Here is an 18,975-nt window from a genome sequence, read left to right as displayed (position 1 = left end):
GATTTGTTATACTTATTAAACTTTTATTTGTTGTCTCAGTTAAAATTTCTATTTCTCATTTATGATTTTTAAAAACATTTTGTTCCTGTTTTATTTTATTATTTCTACTGATTCTCTTTATTAAAGTATTTCTCATTTTTATTGTAGGAATATTTATTAAGCTATAAACATATTCAGTTATAATATAAATTTCTACTTGCTTGCTTCTTTAAAATTTGACAAAATTGTATTAATTATCGAATTTATATTTATATCTAACTTTAAAATATCTTGGTTAACCAAGAGTGTGTCTTATTCCTCGCATAATAAAAATTATTTTTTAATAGTTTATATTTAAATAAATACAAATACACCTTTTCACAATCCATTCTTAAATAAATTATAATAAATATAGAGTATAATATTTAATAAATATATGCTAACAGATATGAAGTATTAATAGTATCTATCTTGATATCACTGTTCTCTACTTAAGATTATGTCAATCTTGATAGTGCTGGAAAAAAAAGAATAGTACAATTAATTTATAAACTTTCAAATTTCATCTTGAAAAAATAAAACTTAATATAAAATGCTTCAGTTGGTAGTGCATGTATATGTAATCACGACTTCATATACTCAATAAAGTAACATTCAAATTTACGCTTAATATATAAATTGTATAAAAAGCAGCTACATAATATATAAAATATGATTCAAATTAAATTATCAACATTCATAACAGAATAAAATATATATAATATATACATAGCGAATTTTACCTTCTATATCCTACATAAGTATCAATCTTGATATCACAGTACTGGAAAAAACAAATAGTATAATTAATTTATGTTCAAACTTTAGCTTGGAAAAACAAAAATTAATATGAAATGCTTCAGATGGTAGTGCATGTATGTATAATCACGACTTCATACATTCGTAAAGTAACATCATTCAAATTTTTGCATAAAAACTTATATATAAATTGTATAAAAAGTAGCTGCACAAAAATACATGAGTATCATACTATGAATCTAGTAATTTGAACTAAAACTAAATTATCAATACTTCTACCAGAATTATATATATATGTAACGATTCTTACCTCTTGCATCCTGGAATTCCTGGATATAGTATCTATCTTGCTATCACAGTTCTAAAACAACAGATTAATACAATTAATTTATTTTTCAAACTTCAACTTGAAAAAACAAAAATTAATATAAAAAGCTTCAGATGGTAGTGCATGTATGTATAATCACGACTTCATACATTCGTAAAGTATCATCATTCAAATTTATGCTTAAAAATATATAAATTAAAATATAAAAAGCAGTTGTATAATATATAAAATATGAATCTAGTAATTTGAACTAAAATTACATTATCAGCATTCGTATCAGAATAATCAACGATTGCATAGATCCACGTGAACAAGCTACCATACTCATAAATACGAGTGAACACGTGGTCACTCCAAGAAATTTCTATTCCCTTGTATTTTCTCCTCTCTATTTAAAACAATTATATCACTATTAGAAAAACGTATATGAAAAATAAAAATTCATATTAATGTATCGGTCAAATCGATGTTCTTCAATTTTATTACCTTTCCATTTATCTCTAACGAACGGTTTAACGATTACGAGATCGTGGAGCCCGACATACAGATCCTCACACTTCGCCATGCTTCGTCGAACTTGGCCAACTTGGCTCATCAGCCCATGGAATTTCGTTACACGACAAACAAATTTCACGCATGCGCAATAGTAAGACAAAAACATTATGGTAGATTTATATGTATCCAATATTCGAAAGATTCGATATGAGAAGTTGTTTTTTTAGAACGATATATTCATAGTCTGTTTTTATATTAAGATAATGTTAAATAGCAGTTTGATCTTGTTATAAGAATTAATTATAATTTTCACCCAAAGAATCGATGGCGATATATGTAACTAGAATTCCAAGGGCGGTATTCCATTCTTATATGAGATAGCTTTAATATATTTTCTAGATACCAATACAGCTATCTGATTGGCTAACAAATATCTTAAGAACACACTAATCCAATCATGATATAAAAACTAAATACGTAAATATGTACCGTCTTTAAAAAGCTTTTTCCTGTTGGACGTTAGACATAAAATATAGAAATTGAATACTTTATTAATAAAAAAAATAGAAAAAGTGTAAATAAAACAAATAAACCAAATCCAGTCAGATTCGCTCAAGTTGCACTCTCTGCACGCAGATTCTAGTGAGTTTTCCCGTAATGTAGAAAGTGCAGTGATTCATTTCTTATTACTCGTAATGAGCGATAAAATGCGAGAAAGCATAACGTCATGAGACTGATTCATTTCCAAGTCATTCAATGATTGATTCCCCATAACGTTGATCGTTATTAAGAATATAATAACTTTACGATGTTTTGTTAACAAGTACTGAGCAAATCGTATTTTTCCTATTATTATTATTTGTGATACCAAAAATTTTCACAGATTTTCCCCGAAACGGTCGTGCCCGAGTAGTGATCATGATATATCTCGTGACAATTGCATTCAGTGCAAAAATGCGGAGCAATACGGACAGTTAATTTATTATTATTATTTTATACACATGTCAAATGAAAACTCGATCGAAATCAGTGTGAACGAACGTCTTGTTGCGGGATTTCTGGTCAAAAATCTGTTTTTGGAAAGTTTACATAACCAAGTAGCACTCGCGTTACTTTTGTAATTTGTATCTTACGTGCCAATAGTTGTCACATGCAATGGGACAAAGAGACGTTTCTCTCTGAAGGTAGTAGTAACATGTCTACATTCAGCTTTCGTGCAATTAAAACAAAGCATTTGACAATTTTGAATATATTCATTCTTGATGCAGCATTCTTGTCAAAATTATATCAAGTGCATGAGTCTGAACATTTACTTTTGCCAGATCTGCTAATATTCGTCATTGATGTAAGAATTTATAAATATTCCAGTTTGTTGAAATCATATTTGTTATTTAATCTAATGTCTTTTATAGATAAAAGTAGTTATTTACATTATTTATTATTTCCTGATCCAACTTGGCATCTTGTTAGTTCAGAATTATAACAATTGAAAGTCTGCTGTATTATAAATATTCTGTAAAACATTGCACGAGAGTAGTAATTTCTATGATTTTGTAACATTAATATATTATTGTATCATTAAGAAACTCATACATGTTGGATTCTGTATCTGAAATAAATATTCAACATTTATGTGCTGTATTTGCGAATGTAATTGAAAAGATTTCCTTGGAGAGACGTAAAATGAATGTTCATACAGATATACCTACACGTCTATTTCTGATTAAATATTTAAATTGAAATTTTATTTGAGTTACTCTTTATATCTTATGTTATTCAAACATTATTATTTTCTTCTGTTTTTTTAACTACTTAGTTTAGCACAATAATTTCAAACTTATTAATGCAAAATTTATCAAATTTATTGGTTGGTTTTTTGTTATATGTTTCTTTTTCTTTATTACAGCTAGTTCAAAATAAATACAATGCCTCAAACGACTACTATTGAAACGCTTACTATAACCAGACCACTTAAGGTAAGTCAAGATTTAATTAACATATGCATCTCTCTTTATTAAAAAGAAATTTTATTTGACTGTTATGCATTCAATAATTTTTGTAATTTATATTACATTATCTAAAACGAATTTTATGTACATGTAATTGTATGCCAATTTGATTTTCTTTTGCATGTTGTTATTATGCAAGCATAAAATATCGTAAAGGATGAAAGAATTAAAGAATCATAGAGATCGCAATGTACATAAAGTATCAATGTGAAGCAAGACCTTGCAACTTTTCTCTCTTTTATATTTATTACAGACTTAATTTAAAAGATATATATTATCATTATTTGCGATATACAATTGAGGAATTATTACATCCAGAAGCGATATTGTTAGAAGTAAGTAGGAAAATCGAAAAGACGGGGAAAGGGGGGCGAAAGAAAAAGACGGAGAGAACAAGAGAGAACATTCAGATATTGAAAGGAAAGAGCGAAGAAGGCGGCAGAGCGCAAAGATTGGCACTCGCGCGCATTGCGCCGCGACCTTTAATGGGCGCTGATGGGCGCAGCCTCCCTGGAACCTGGAATCCGATCGCTTCCTCCCAATCCCAGTCGCGGATAGTCCGTTCTCCCGCTCGACGCGCCGTTCTCTTTGTCTCCCCTTTCTTTCTTTCTTTGCTTTGCGCGCGCGTCGCGATCCCTTTAGATTCGCCCGTAAACTCCGTACGTCGGCGACCCAAGCACTGCCATTGATCCGTGATCCGTCCGCTCGGGGGAAAAAACTAGTTCGCGGCGCAAGTACGCGGGGGTTGCTCGCGCGCGTCCCGACCAGCGTCGCGGCCCCAGCTAGCGCGGATCGGAGCCGTTGACCCGCGGCTTTAATCAACCCCTCCACTATGCGAAATCACGACCGTCGTGCAAGACCCTCGACGACGCCGCTGTACGTCGTTTCGCGACGCGCGTAACCCCGTGCCGCCTAAGGAGCCCTCCGGATTGACCCCGCCAGCGCACGCCGCGTAGATAGATCGCGGGTGGAAGCAAGTGGACGATGCCTGGCGACCGCTCCTCCGTCGCGATACCGAAGAGAGCGTCGTCGGTCGTTCGCCTCTGAGACGCGACGGGCGGCAGCTTCCCGTTCCGCTCGAGATCGTCCCTTCTCAGCGTCTCGCAGCTCTCTTTTTACCGCTGCCTCTCCACTGCCGTCGTGCGCGCGCGTCCCTACCGTCGGTTCTCTCGTCCACGCTCGCCAGCGAAATGATCATGTACACGGTAGCCGAGGATCGCATAGGCGACAACGAGATCGCGCAGGTATCGTCCGCACGAGAGATCTGTTTTTGTCCGACGAAACTTCTCGGGATTTCGTCGTGGAGCCGCGCGATCGCGACCACGTTCGACGTCGATGTATCACGGTGTGATACTTGAATAATCGACAATCAAAAATTAACAATCATTATTAATATAATTATAATAATAATATGAATCTAATTGGATAATAACAATCACAGTTAATTGTTTGCATTACGTTGAGTGCTGGTGATCCTCACAGGTGATCGCATTCATATGCGGTATCATAGTGGTGCTGCTGATGATAATGGGCCTGGCGTCCACCGACTGGTTAATGGCACTGGGATGGAGGCAGGGCCTGTTCGCTCACTGCATCGAGGAAGGCGCGCCGACACCTCTTCCCTTCAATATGCCTGATCCTCCGGGATGTTATCCAGCGAGAGACAGCGGTACTTCAATCATCTTACTGTTAAATTCAAAATGCGATCAATGGATCCATGATATTATATTTTGTTCCAGCAGCTTATATAAAAGCGGCTGCTGCCCTGTGCGTGGTGTGTCTCCTAACGGACATCGCTGCAACGATTCTCACTGGTCTGGGTCTGCGCACGCAGGACCACCGAGTCAAACACAAATATTATAGATTCGCGGTATTTTGTATGGCAATTGCACGTAAGTGTCATGCGAACGTTCGTTCTCCTCTTTTGCCGTTTCTCTTTGTTTCCATCATTTGTGTGTCTATTTTGTGTTTCAGTGGTGTCCCTCTTGATAGCGCTGATTATATACCCCATATGTTTCGCAGCAGAGTTGAACCTCGGTAAGAGAGAGATTTTTATTTGTTGTTGGAATTACATTCGATTATGTCGATTAGATTGAACAGAGAAATATTGTGGATACCTTTTTCTTTCTGTCTCTCTCTCTTTTTCTTACGTGCTTTGTACATGAAAAAGCCATAAACTGCATCATTACTTGCAGGAAATCGGACTAATTGGGAATTTGGCTGGGCGTATGGCGTCGGCTGGGGCGCGGTGATCTTTCTGGTTGGAGGGGCGGTATTGCTGTTGTGCGAAAAGGAAAGCGAGGAGATTTATTACAAGGAGAAGAAGACTGTTCGTGACGACATAGGTGGTGGTTCGATGATGGGACATCACGCCGGACGAAGTGGAACGCAGCTAGCCTAGTGGCATTGCTCCCTGCCCGATGTTGTTCTCTAGGTGATTTATTTCAATATTTCTTCTGTTCTTACAGTTCGACATATGCGCATACGAGAAGATAGACAAGCTCATAAGAATGGTTTTCGACAGAATGTTTCTGGTTAACGCAAACAAAACTATCCTCACAGATCCTTTGACCAATCTAATTTGTACCTTAATTCAAATATCTCGTCAGTTTTGTTAGTTACACGAGAACAAAAGATTGCTTTCCTCAATTAACACCAACATTAAATACCTCTTGATAACAGTTTTAATTTAGAAAATTTGATTCTTTTACTAGATTTTTTTTTAATTAAAATTATTATCAGGAGACATTGAATGTTGCGGATTGAAATAAAAAAAGAGATGAAATATTTATCGAAAAGCATTTGACTCGAAATTAGTCAAAGAATCTGTAAGTGAATTTTCGTTGTCGTTTGGAATTATCTAGAGTAGATATAATTTGTTCGTTAGATGGGTGTCTCTTTTTGAGTTATCAGTATTTGATAAGATATATATATATATAATGCTTCTCTCTCGTTGAAGAAGTAACAAGCATTTCTTCTTATTTTTAACTACTTCTTATTTAGCAATTACAACTTTTATACTGACAATTTTGGGACCATTATTAGCTTGATTCTGTTGTTACATTTCCTACAATTTGCATAATCTCTCTCTCTCGTGGATAATTTTATATACATATATATATATAAATAATTTTTTTAAATTGGAAAGTTTACCTCCATTATATAATATGACGACACTGCATTCATTCTTCGCAGACTAAGTTAATAAGCGTAAATTAAAAATTTTTTTTACTTAAATGATAACACGCGTATATGAACAACTCCATATTTAATTAATGAAATTTAATTATATTTCGTCTCTTGCGTCATAACCGTTTGATATATAATATAATTAAAAGCAGCCACTAAACACGTATATACGCACATGCAGATCCTTTAATATAGTTTTTTTAATAACTTTAATATAAAAAATTTATTTTATATTAAATACAAAATAAAACTTTTTTTATTATTTACATTTGCTCTTTGAGATTATTCATTTAAATATCTTGAAATATATTCTTTCATCATCTTTAACATCAAGTTTTTGCCAAATTTTGTGTAAATTCTGTATATACTATAGATGCTAGTAATTTATTATATTAATTTCTATGCACATGCGCACTCTTCCCTTCGTTTCTTCCCTGCCTTCCTCCCTTATATTTCCTTTTTTTCTCTTTATCTAATAATCTACATACATATTACTAATATATACATATATATATATATATATATATATATATATATTTATACTGAAATCTGCTAATTTTATTGCATGTCATAAATTTTCGATATGCGCAGTGTGAGGGCACACATCATAAGAAGCTAATAATTTATTTAATATATACAATTTGATATGAACTTATTCTAAAGAGCCCCATAGTTAATAACGTTTATTTTGTAATTTTATTATCACAAAGATTGTAAATTCCTTTTTTTTGTGACTTACAATTCATCCTAAGGAGGTGAGCTTTATTGCAAATTACAATTCCTTTTTTAAGTAATTTTTAAACGTTAAAACGCGTATAGCGTACGACTGAGATAATGTACAAGTCTTGTTTGGATCCTACCATTCAGCCGTTCGTGAATGTTTCGTTAGCCGTTAATTAAGAAAGGTGAATTTTAAAAAACAAATGGCTTAAATAAAACCTACCGTTGCTCAGTTATTGCGTGCTATATGGTATGTCGGTATAGTAGTCGTCATTCGTTTTCGTTCTACATTATTTAACATTGATTGCGAACCTTATGGAAAAGACTGTAGTAGTATGTGTATCAGGAAATATGCAGACCCCTCGTGCAGCATAAAAGCGATCAGAGTCTCCTTATCGAATGCTTGAAAGCGAAATGTTCATTGCGAAGTAAAAAAAAAAAAGCGTAGAGCGATAGCCAGCCATCGTTTGTAACGAATCGTGAACTTGTTACCTCATGTATTCCTTAAGTTCAATTCCGAAGCACAAAACGTTTAAGTGCGGGATGTAACAGAGGCAGCTCGGGCAGACGTTATTTATTGCGTTATTTGCATTTAGATACGTGTATACGTATACGTGTATATATAGATATAATATTTTATAAGTACATGTAGTTATTAGCGTTACACACTCGCAGACGTAATAGTGTCCGATGCAACGTACGTACGTACGTACGTTTGCAGTTTATACGGTATACGACGAGAACCGGTCTACGTTTTAAAGAACGTTTCATGAATTCTTCAGCGGAGATAATAATATCGAGTTGCAATTATTGCGGTACCACTTTTCCACGTGCTTCAACGGGAGCGAGATAATAACGCGTGCGAGAACACGTTTGTTAAATTTTTAAAAAGATACTTTCGGATCAACGTAACTGAAGGAGATGACAACTCGAGAGACTATTGAGAATCGAGTACAATATTATTACATTATATTCTCGCTTGTACGGTAGATTTTCTATTCTTTAACTGCTTAAACGTTTACAGCGTAGTACTTTATTAAAATAACAACAAGTATCGCGATATAAGTGAATTAGTAAGAAAATACGAGATGTATGTAAGAAATTCATAATTTCTATGTATCATGTGCACATAACGTATAAGACAATCTGTTGTGTCAGTCTTGTGTACGCTGACTTATACGTAATTTTGTCGTCTATTTGCAAAAGAGAACGGAAACGGGAACGTCTGATATAATAATTTCTTAAAGTAGAAATGTTCGCATTGAAACATATCCAAGCGCATCCTTTTTTAATGTAGAATTTAGAAAGAAACACAATAAATAAATTAAGTATTGAAGATTTACAAGGTAAATTTCTTATATTTATTAATATATAACGATAATACGTAAGTTTACGCGTGTTGATTCACGTCTCGGTGTTTGCAAATTGACAACAGAATAAGAATCGCTACATAGCCATCAGCTTTGCCACAATTTTTCTATCCCATTACCAGATTTTTGGTCGGATAGAACAAACTACGCAACAATCCATATAATGAACGAAAGACAAAGTATATCATTAACTGTATCATTAATTGTATTACTCGATTATTTAGGCATGCATTCAGCGGCAGCACTTTGTATAGTGTATTTTAAAGTACATACATATCGCACTTTACATAAGTATACCATTATATATAAGTATTAATCATATAAATTGTCACATTATTTGTGCGCCATATTCTGATGTTAACGTATTGTATTGTACAAAGAACAAAATATAACGTTAAAGCTATAAGTATATATGATACTTATACATATGTATACATGTTTGTTACGACAGGTTTTAGCTTGCAGTTGATGATAATTTAATTAGTCTACTTTAAACAATTTATTTCTTCCATCTTATTTAAATTCTATTACTCAAAAATTTATATTTATTTATTTAAATAATTATGGTAAATATAAACTAAATTCACACGAAATGCTTCTATTTTCTAAACTAAAGTTCGCGGCATTTGGCGAACCGCTGCAGCCGATGCAGCTATCGGCGGTGCGTCATTTGTCAGCTCCAGATCTCGCGCTGACGCCAAAAAACGCAAAAGGCGCGTATTTTGTATCTTGCTTTTAAGAAATTGCCATTTTTTTTGTAGTTACTGTGCGAGTTTAATAATTATTTAACAAAAGTAGTCGCGTAATCAGGAATGCGAGGAAACGGTCGAGCGTGCGTCTCGGCGATACCAAGTTCGAATGATTACTCTTGTGATGTCTTCGCAAGACAATCGCCCACGTGTGTGAAGTTAGCCCCGCACTTTTTGAATTTCATCTTTTTCTTGATTGTGCTGAATTGTGCTACGTTTGTGCCATATTGTGCCGCAAACCGCAGTTCAATATCTCAAACCGTTTTCGAAAAAAAATAAAAAACGAAAAATTTGGTAGCCCCGCACTTTTCGAATTTTGCTGACTTTTTTTATCAATTTCTTTCCATTTTACCTACTACTTTCGACAGTCGTTCATTTTTCTTGATTAGCATAATTCAGCACAATTTACTAAATTCGATTATGTACCATGGTTTGGACGGTATGGAGTTTTGCATTTTTCTATTCCTAAACCCTAAGTTCCTATCAGCGACTGTTTTGCAAAATCCAGTAATCTGACGAAATTGTGTCATTAGAAAAAGTTGTTGTGCTCGTCGATCGCAATCTGGTACAACCGAAAAAATTCGAAAATGTCAAATTTTTTATTCACCCCCACCCCTTTTTCATTAATAATTATCGACTCTCAAATTAATTTCCGATTTTTATGCATGTCTCTCGTAGAGAATGAGTAGTACAACTCAGCACAACTCGCAGAAATTATATATTTGCCTTGCAATGTGATTTTATATGTTTTTTAATCTATCTTTATGAATTTTTTTATCGAAACGGAATGAAATATTCAAATTTTTCCAACGGCACAACACGGCACAAGTCAACGCCAATTTGGGAAAAAATTTGAGCTTAATTGCGAAAAAGTGCGGGGCTACCAAATTTTTCATTTTATTTTTTTTTCGAAAACGGTTTGAGATATTTAACTGCGGTTTGCGGCACAATACAGCACAAACTGAGCACAATGCAGCACAATTAATGAAAATTCAAAATTCGAAAAGTGCGGGGCTACCAAATTTTTCGTTTTTTATTTTTTTTTTCGAAAACGGTTTGAGATATTGAACTGCGGTTTGCGGCACAATATGGCACAAACGTAGCACAATTCAGCACAATCAAGAAAAAGATGAAATTCAAAAAGTGCGGGGCTAACTTCACACACGTCAATCACCCACATATATGGATCTGAGACGTCCAATGTTATCATATACACATATACAGGGTGTCCCGGGTTTTAACCGACAAACTGCGGGAGCATATTCTACTAGTGGAAATAAGAAAAAATTCTTATATCGAGTTTGCTTAGAAATGCTTTATTACAAAGTTATAAATCAATATTGAAAAGAAATATCAGATAAGTAACAACGGAACATAGTGTAGAATTTGGAAGGTCGAAGATGTTTATGTTATGTGTATTCACATGTATTCATGTTCACTATGTTGAAACGATTCAGTATGATTGTTACTTTCACAACAGTAGCTGTTAGATTTCAATCGTCGTGTCAACTAGCAATTACTATCAGAATGCCAAAAGTGTTTTCAAATGAGGAATACACTGATATTCATTTCGTGTACGGATTCTGTGACGGAAATGCACGAGCTGCCGTACGAGAGTATCAACGTAGATTTCCTAACAGGAGAGTACCAGATAGATTTAAAGCAACGAGTTACTAATTCAGTCACTGAGATGCAACAAAATTTTCAGGAATGTCGTACCGTAACAAATTCTGTACTACGTCGATGTCTAGCTTGTATCGATGTGCAAGGACAACATTTTGAAATGCGTCACTAAATCATTGCGTAGATAATTTTTATTTTTGTGAAAAAATCCGTTGTTACTTATCTGATATTTCTTTTGAATATTGGTTTATAACTTTGTAATAAAGCATTTCTAAGCAAACTCGATATAAGAATTTTTTCTTATTTCCACTAGTAGAATATGCTCCCGCAGTTTGTCGGTTAAAACCCGGGACACCCTGTATATGGATCTGAGACGTCCGATGTTATCATATACACATATATAGCAAGCATTGATCATCAATCGAAATAAATGGGCACGGGGATGAGTATCTGAGGAAAAGGCACGTTCAGGGCCTGCAACTTATGCCTTTATAGTGGTCAGCTATAAGCTGCTAAATAATAAATATACGCGTGAGTCGCCATTACAGTGCACATTGCTGCCATTTAGGCTGCAGTCCAGTTAGCACTGCGAATGCTTCAAAACACTTTCTATCCTTTTCCTTCTTTCAAATAAAAAGGATAGAAAGCGTTTCGAAGCATTTGTAGCGCGAAGTGGATCGCACCGCAGTAACCTAGTTACAATTTTGATGGAATCGATCTTCGGACTTTGGTCACGTTAAGAGGAAGCTGGAGGTGCTAGTGAACTATTTTTTCACTATAGCGATGGTAATTGCAGTTTCGAAAATTCTCTTTATTGCTTGTGCAGAATAAAAAATCCTTTTCCACAAATGAAGTATAGATAGAAAGAAAGTCCGCTCTACAGGACTTTATACTCAAAATGGAAAAAAGTTAAAAACTTGCATTTGTCTTTTCTAACTTTGTTCCATTTTTAATATAAAGTCCTGTAGAGCGGACTTTCTTTCTATCTATACTTCATTTGTGGAAAAGGATATTTTATTCTGCACAAGCAATAAAGAGAATTTTCGAAACTACAATTACCATCGCTATAGTGAAAAAATAGTTCACTAGCAACTGCAGCTTCCCCTTAAGGGGAAAAAAGTTAGAAAAGACAAATGCAAGTTTTTAACTTTTTTCCATTTTGAGTATAAAGTCCTGTAGAGCGGACTTTCTTTCTATCTATACTTCATTTGTGGAAAAGGATTTTTTATTCTGCACAAGCAATAAAGAGAATTTTCGAAACTGCAATTACCATCGCTATAGTGAAAAAATAGTTCACTAGCAACTCCAGCTTCCCCTTAATCGAGTTTCCAGCGATTCATAATTTATTATCGTCATTCAATTTATTTATTATCTGCACTCCCGAAGAGTTTTTTCAGAATACATAATTGTTCGAACTTGTAAGCGGCGCCGCTTGTTTGAACTTTAGTTCGCCGGATAAGCGTCATCGGTATCGGGGGCGCCACAATAAACGCTGGCCACATTGAAATGCACGGGATATTGGTGGCCCTGGACGTGGAGCATCCGTGCGTGTCCGATCGCGAGCGGTTGAGCCGTTAGAATCGTGTTGTTTCAGCAGGTTTCGCGATCGCTCGTGAGACAAAATGTCGGTGGACACGCTGAGCGACTCCGAGCTACGAACGAAGTTGATGGAGTATGGCTACCCGGTGGGACCGGTGACACAGACGACTCGTAAGATACTCGTTAAGAAACTGAAGCACCTCATCGAGACCCGCGGCACCGGCGGGTCCCGGCATTCGTTGGCCGCGAGGTGAGCGTTTTCCTCTTCGAACGAGATTCCGGACTTTTCACTCGATATTGCGTGCTTTCTATACCGAGAGCGAGATAAATACACATTTAGGATAGAGGGAGAGAGAGCAGGCGAGAGTGAGAAGTTGCAGGCGATAATCGAAATTGGTATAAATTCCGCTGATCTTGCATTCGCGTGCCCCGGTACGCGATAATGGTCCTTATGTTTACTCGCGAATAAAGATGTGATGTAAGGTTCTTTCTCTAATGCACTGTAAGCGGAACTCGTGCAAGTTATGTGGATTTTAATTTCGAATGTGAAGAAAATGTGTCTAGGGAACGCAAATATTTCTTTTTTTTTTAACAATGTGCAATACAATGATGGCAAGTTTGTCACCTTAATGGCTTATTTACAATCATTTATTCAGATTTATTTTTATTCTGAAAAGCGTGTAATAATGATCAATCTTTTAAGTAAATGCAAACGTCTACGTCGGAAAATCAGCAAAAATCATCTCGATTATGTTAACACGGTGGATTGTTATCCAGGCTACTCTTTATCGGCATCTTAATACGATGTTTTCTTTACCTGTGCATTAGATACAGCAGCGACGACACAGATGACGATTCAAGCACAAATGTCGTTAAGAAGAAGAAGAGTGCATCAAACTTGCGCCGGCAGACAATGGCGAATCCTATGCCACCACCGTCGATTATTCCACCTGACGCTACCAGTGTAATAAAGAATCCAGCAAAGGATTCATCACCGTTGCATCCAGAATTCAAAGATCCAAATTTGACTGATTTTGATGGCTCAGCTGTATCTTCTTCTACCCGAACAACTTCGAAAACCACGCAGAACAAATACGTCAAGACCCAAAGGACGTCCTATGTGTCTGACGGCTTGGAGACTGGATCGGATTCGGACATGGCCGAAGACACCGCAAGCATGTACGCGCGTTCGAAGTATCTGTCCAATCTGTCCAGTCCAACTAACAGATTGTACGATCGAATGCATGATCGTGGTGTGCTTGATCACGATCAGACATCGAAAATTGGATCTATCCATATGACGAAGGATAACAAGTACAACGTGAAACCCAGTGTCTCTACGATTCAATCTGCGAAGGAAGATGCGAGTGGAAAAGACAATACGAGAGATCTTCTTGCAAATTATGAGACCCCATTCCTCTCAGAATTTACGAGAAGACTCAGTTCGCGATCGTTACATACAATTGCATCGCCATCAATATCGCCCAATTTGAAAAGTAAGTGCATCGTTTTATAATACATAAAAAAATCTGTCGTATCTTAAAGCACTTTTATTTTAGACTCAAATTTTAGAATTTTTATATTACCATTTATGCACATTTTATTTTACGCAAAGTAAAGTTTTTTCCTTCCTTTAATAATTTTGCATTTAGGTCCGACATTGCGTCATACTTTATCATCTGGCTTACCAGAGGTGAAGGAAAGGGATTCGAATGGCCATTTTTCTTCCTTAAGAGCCATGTATTCGTCATCGAATCAGCCGAGGTATATAGATTTGACTTAAAATATTATTTTGCATTATTATTATTTTATATTTGTATTGTTATATGTGATATAACATGGAGAAACGTTATTTAGCTCAAGGCACAGTATATCATCCGCCGACAGAATACGGGACATCAATAGAACGACTTACAAGCCGTCGACGAACAGGGAAGATGTGCGAAACAATCAGAACATGGTGTCAATGGGGCTCTTGGCGATTCTTGCTTTATTCTTTGTAGCACTTGCGATAATGTATCTGGGACTTGGTGGGAAAACCGAGACACTTCCAACGCTTTCATCGGGTAGGTATGCAGAGACATAATTATTTCAAAGTGAAAATTCGATGTATGTTTTACGTGATGATGGTTATTATAGTTAACAATGCTCAATGCACTATATATATATATATATATATGTGCATATATGCTCTTTTCATATTAACCTTAATTGACAAATATAATCGAGTTGTACATTCATTATAAAGCATTAACATCCTATATCTCTTATATTTTTATGAAATCAAAATTTGTGGAATTAAAATAATAATAATTATAAAGCATAAGACATGCAGAGTGTGTATTTCTCTTTCGCTATATATTCATGTAATAATAAATGTCACGTTTATCTTGAACATTAGTTTGAATATTTTATTTCCTTTTCCCGTTCTTTATACATTTATTCTATATATATATATTTTAGTCGATAATCGTGTGGTACGCATCTCGTACAATTTAATTCACTGTATAATGTATAATATACGCATGTGCGCGTATGATACGTAAGAACATTTGATCGAAACTCGGAAAAATTATCGTTTCAATTAAATAATCGCTCGATATCTTCAAATATCTATGAGAAAAATTATATTCGTAAAACTGTGTGTGTTCAAAACTTCCTTTTTGTCTCTGTACTCTGTGTAACGTGTTATGTATATACCAATTATCTTGATTTTATAGTGTCTGTCATATACCTGTATTTGTAGATAACAACATACCGCAATGTTTCCTCGATGGAGCGCCCGATCTTAAAGTACCTGGAGTAAATTGCGTAATGAAGGAAAACATAGAATCTGTGTTGCAACTGTTAAAACGTCTGCAACCGATTTTAACGAGAAAGGCGGTGTCTAAAATATGCGAAAATTCAAGCGAGAAACCGTACTTGACCGATGCGGACATCGTCAAGATGTTCACGAGCGATAAAGTGGTGGGTCGAGAGCAGAATCGAAAGTTAATTGCGTTTAGCGATGTTAGAGCCTGGATATTATTATAGATAATGCTCAGTGCACAATATATATATATATATTCTCTTTTCATATTAATCTTGATTGACAATATAATCGAGTTGTACATTCATCATAAATCATTAATCTCTTTACTCTGCCTCCAGACGAGCCTCGAGGTAAAAGAGGATCTGCATAGCGCGCAGTTCCTGATTATTAAGAATTCCAAATGGGGTATCTCGCTTATCGATATAAACGACGACGATGACGATGCACCTGTCGAAGTGCTGGACACTCTGGTAAATATACGTGAAATAAATATATGCACATACGTATACGTGTGTAAATCAATGTAAATGCAGCGCAAACGTGCTTTCTCATCGAAGTAAAGCATCCGATCGTTACAGGATAAATTATTTTCCGCTCGTTTAAGTGGAAAAGTTGGAGTGACGATCCTGAATCCCGAACTGCCGACGCAGTGTCTGATCAAGAACAAGCTCTTTACCATCTTTTCGTCTCTCCTTATAGTGGCAATCGGTAAAGTTCTAACAGATTGTTTATTCGAGAAAGTTTGTTGAATCTTCTTATCGCACGTTTCGATGCTGTTAATAAAATTACTGCTCATTGTCATTCGTAACGCTATACGCTATGTTTTAATTTAAAGTAGTTGCATTTTAAAGCGCGTTCTCTGTCGCAACGTAATTTTCTCTCTCTGAAATATTATGACCTGCAATTGCATGATTATGAGAAATTACTTTGCAACGACGTGTTTCTTTTTTTAAATTGCAAAACCGCACAAGCATGTTACGCGATCTCTTGGCATTTATCAAGATTCGGAATGTAACGATTAACTTTTTCAGTAAATAATGCTTCCTGCTTGAAAGTTATTCGTGTTGCCGAAAAACAACACTCGCGTTTTACTGCGTTACAGCAGTGTATAGCAATATTATTAGATAGAATAAGTAGAAATATAATTCTCTAATGAAAGGTTTGTAATGGTGGCTATGCATCTTCAGTTTCATTAACAGGTATTGGAACTTATAAATTATATCTTTGGTATCTAAGATACAAGAAATCTACCGAGCGAGAGATATTTAAACTTGTTAGCGACATTATAAATATCGTTGAGACGCACCATCAAAATGCGTTTGCGCAACCCGGTTGCACGCAAGAGAGCTTTCTCGCTATAAATCACGTACGGGACAATCTTATTCCACCGAAGGATCGCAAGCGAATGTCTGGTCTCTGGGAGAAGGCGGTGAGATTTTTGGACGAGAACGAATCCAGGTAGGACAACTTTCTGCGCGCCATCCTGTACTTGGGTATTCTCACGGGACGTGCGGGGGAAAATAAGCATGTGACTTTAATCTGCAGAATTCGAAGGGAGGTGCAACAAGTGGCGGGAGAGGAATTCCACGTGTGGCGATGGCTGCCGAATAACAGTCTGAACAAATCTCCTGTGCAAAATACAACAAGCTCTGGCAAGAAACCGAAGGTTTGGCAAGGACAGGCGTTCGAAACGATGGAGGGATCGGTTAACAGCTTGACTTGTTCGCCGACACCCTGCTTGAAAATCAGACACATGTTTGATCCAGACATGTAAGTTGCAAATTGTGCGAACAAGTCAGTTACTTGGAATCCAATAACGGATGTCTCATTCTTCCTCCTTAGAGAGACTGAAGACGATTGGGAAACGAGGGTGCAGGACGCGATTTTAGAGAAATGTGGGGAGGGCGTGAAGATACTCCATATTCGAGTGGACATCGGTAGTCGCGAGGGTTGCGTTTACATGAAGTGTTTGTCGCAGGAGGATGCTGGGAAAGCTTACAGGGCGTTACACGGATGTTGGTTTGATGGTACGTTGTAATCTAAAATAAAAAAATTTTTTTCCACACATTAGTATATATGTAATATTACATAATTATAATCTAACATATATACAACAAACATTTTTTATAAAATTTGAAATTAAATAATTTTAAAGATACAAGTCACATGCGTTGTATTTAAATGAAATACGATTTTTTATATTCGAGTTTGATATTGATATTGTGCACATTATATATTTAATATTATAGCAGTATTCAGATGGACGTGTTGATAATAGACGTCAAGTATCGTATTTCCCTACCAGAGCTTTCTCTGTTTCAGGTAACTTAGTGACTGTGAAGTACCTGAGATTAGAGCGCTACCACGAGCGATTTCCTGATGCTGTCCGTTGTGTAACGCCTCTCAAACCGAGTAACAATCAACGGCTGTCCATGCAAGCGCATTACTGGCAAAGTCCCGCGGAGGCGAATTAACAACTTTCTTTTTAAACTTTCTTTCGACATTTAAAAAGACGTGAGCTTTCGATTTTAACAACACATAATTATCTGCTGACTTGTGAAACTCCATGTTTTTTGTTTTGACATAAAATATATCTCTGTTGCAGCAGTATAAGTATATTCTAAACATAAAGTTGCGTGTAACGGTGTGATAAAAATTTAAGACATTGCTTTTTTATAAACATATTCTTTTAACTTTATTATTAACTTAATTTGTGTATCATATTGTACTTTGTGTCTTTTTATTGAGCGGAGGGAGGAAGCACAGAGGTATTTTTAATAGCTGATTAAGATAATAATAAGAATCAGAAATAATAGTAATATTAATAATTAAATATATTACTGAAATATTGTATAAAAACACTTTGAGTTTCATAGTATTTTTAAGAGTAGCGATACACGTAAGCATAACTCGCATCGCATTCTCTGTAGGCCTATGCAGACTGATCTGTATCAGCTGTACAAAATCTTTGCAGAGAGATATTATGTCAATCATGCATCTAATAATATGTAAAATTGCAGTAATATGATTACTTTGATGTTAGACTCGCATGATTGTCGGAACTTCTATTCACGCAGTTACATAGTCATTGATAAAACATGTTTAATAATTTAAGATTTTAACAATTAACACATTCTAATAATATAAATTATTTTCTACGATGTATTATAGAAGTGTAAAATAAAATAAAATTAAATCTCTTTGTAAAAAAATGAATTAATGAACGGGAATTGGACAAATTAATTTTGTGCAAAGGGTAATAAATGAAAAAAAAAAAACATTTTGGGGTTAGTTTAATAACATTGGTTATTCTTGAAATATTTCTGTTCTCCGTTTTATTTCGGAACGTGTAACAAAAAAATAT

At 35.4% G+C, this 18,975-nt stretch overlaps 3 protein-coding genes across 8 annotated transcripts; 2 read left to right on the top strand and 1 right to left on the bottom strand.

Annotated features, from left to right (window-relative positions):
* Positions 1-135: 135 nt before the first annotated feature.
* LOC105284051 lies at positions 136-1,735 on the bottom strand. The gene is made up of 5 exons (XM_026970295.1): positions 1,592-1,735; positions 1,366-1,493; positions 1,088-1,138; positions 762-802; positions 136-496 (listed from the first exon to the last, which is right to left on the bottom strand). The coding sequence occupies exons 1-5, from the start codon at positions 1,698-1,700 to the stop codon at positions 457-459; spliced, it is 369 nt and encodes a 122-aa protein (XP_026826096.1). The 5' UTR covers positions 1,701-1,735; the 3' UTR covers positions 136-456.
* Positions 1,736-2,220: 485 nt separating this feature from the next.
* On the top strand, positions 2,221-9,299 carry LOC105284052 (transmembrane protein 47). Of its 5 annotated transcripts, none has more exons than XM_011347272.3 (6): positions 2,221-2,787; positions 3,507-3,576; positions 5,092-5,278; positions 5,349-5,501; positions 5,584-5,646; positions 5,805-9,299. In XM_011347272.3, exons 2-6 carry the CDS (start codon positions 3,526-3,528, stop codon positions 6,008-6,010), a joined length of 660 nt encoding a protein of 219 aa, XP_011345574.1. In that variant the 5' UTR covers positions 2,221-2,787; positions 3,507-3,525; the 3' UTR covers positions 6,011-9,299. The 5 variants fall into 5 exon arrangements, with proteins under 5 accessions (XP_011345574.1, XP_011345573.1, XP_011345575.1 ...); XM_011347271.3 differs by having other exon boundaries at positions 2,222-2,784; XM_011347273.3 differs by having other exon boundaries at positions 2,231-2,784; positions 5,352-5,501.
* A 3,467-nt stretch (positions 9,300-12,766) lies between these two features.
* Positions 12,767-18,772, top strand: LOC105284053 (inner nuclear membrane protein Man1). Of its 2 annotated transcripts, none has more exons than XM_011347275.3 (11): positions 12,767-13,049; positions 13,628-14,295; positions 14,452-14,563; positions 14,657-14,865; positions 15,546-15,766; positions 15,950-16,081; positions 16,190-16,319; positions 16,811-17,069; positions 17,157-17,381; positions 17,454-17,638; positions 17,934-18,772. In XM_011347275.3, the coding sequence occupies exons 1-11, from the start codon at positions 12,883-12,885 to the stop codon at positions 18,083-18,085; spliced, it is 2,460 nt and encodes an 819-aa protein (XP_011345577.1). In that variant the 5' UTR covers positions 12,767-12,882; the 3' UTR covers positions 18,086-18,772. The 2 variants fall into 2 exon arrangements, with proteins under 2 accessions (XP_011345577.1, XP_011345576.1); XM_011347274.3 differs by having other exon boundaries at positions 12,768-13,049; positions 16,799-17,069.
* The last annotated feature ends 203 nt before the right edge of the window (positions 18,773-18,975 follow it).

The sequence above is a fragment of the Ooceraea biroi genome, chromosome 6, assembly GCF_003672135.1.
Source record: "Ooceraea biroi isolate clonal line C1 chromosome 6, Obir_v5.4, whole genome shotgun sequence".
Classification (NCBI taxonomy): domain Eukaryota; kingdom Metazoa; phylum Arthropoda; class Insecta; order Hymenoptera; family Formicidae; genus Ooceraea; species Ooceraea biroi.
This window is presented reverse-complemented; position numbering and strand designations above follow the sequence as displayed.

Coding starts and splice junctions, on each gene's coding strand:
- LOC105284051 (XM_026970295.1), bottom strand. CDS start 1,700: ATGAGCCAAGTTGGCCAAGTTCGACGAAGCATGGCGAAGTGTGAGGAT. Junction 1,494..1,591: donor CGTTAGAGATAAATGGAAAG/GTAATAAAATTG, acceptor TGTTTTAAATAG/AGAGGAGAAAATACAAGGGA. Junction 497..761: donor ACTTATGTAGGATATAGAAG/GTAAAATTCGCT, acceptor TTTTTTTTCCAG/CACTATCAAGATTGACATAA.
- LOC105284052 (XM_011347269.2), top strand. CDS start 4,800: ATGATCATGTACACGGTAGCCGAGGATCGCATAGGCGACAACGAGATC. Junction 4,854..5,091: donor GCGACAACGAGATCGCGCAG/GTATCGTCCGCA, acceptor TGATCCTCACAG/GTGATCGCATTCATATGCGG. Junction 5,279..5,348: donor TTATCCAGCGAGAGACAGCG/GTACTTCAATCA, acceptor ATTTTGTTCCAG/CAGCTTATATAAAAGCGGCT.
- LOC105284053 (XM_011347274.3), top strand. CDS start 12,883: ATGTCGGTGGACACGCTGAGCGACTCCGAGCTACGAACGAAGTTGATG. Junction 16,082..16,189: donor TCGAAGTGCTGGACACTCTG/GTAAATATACGT, acceptor CGATCGTTACAG/GATAAATTATTTTCCGCTCG. Junction 17,382..17,453: donor CACATGTTTGATCCAGACAT/GTAAGTTGCAAA, acceptor CTTCCTCCTTAG/AGAGACTGAAGACGATTGGG.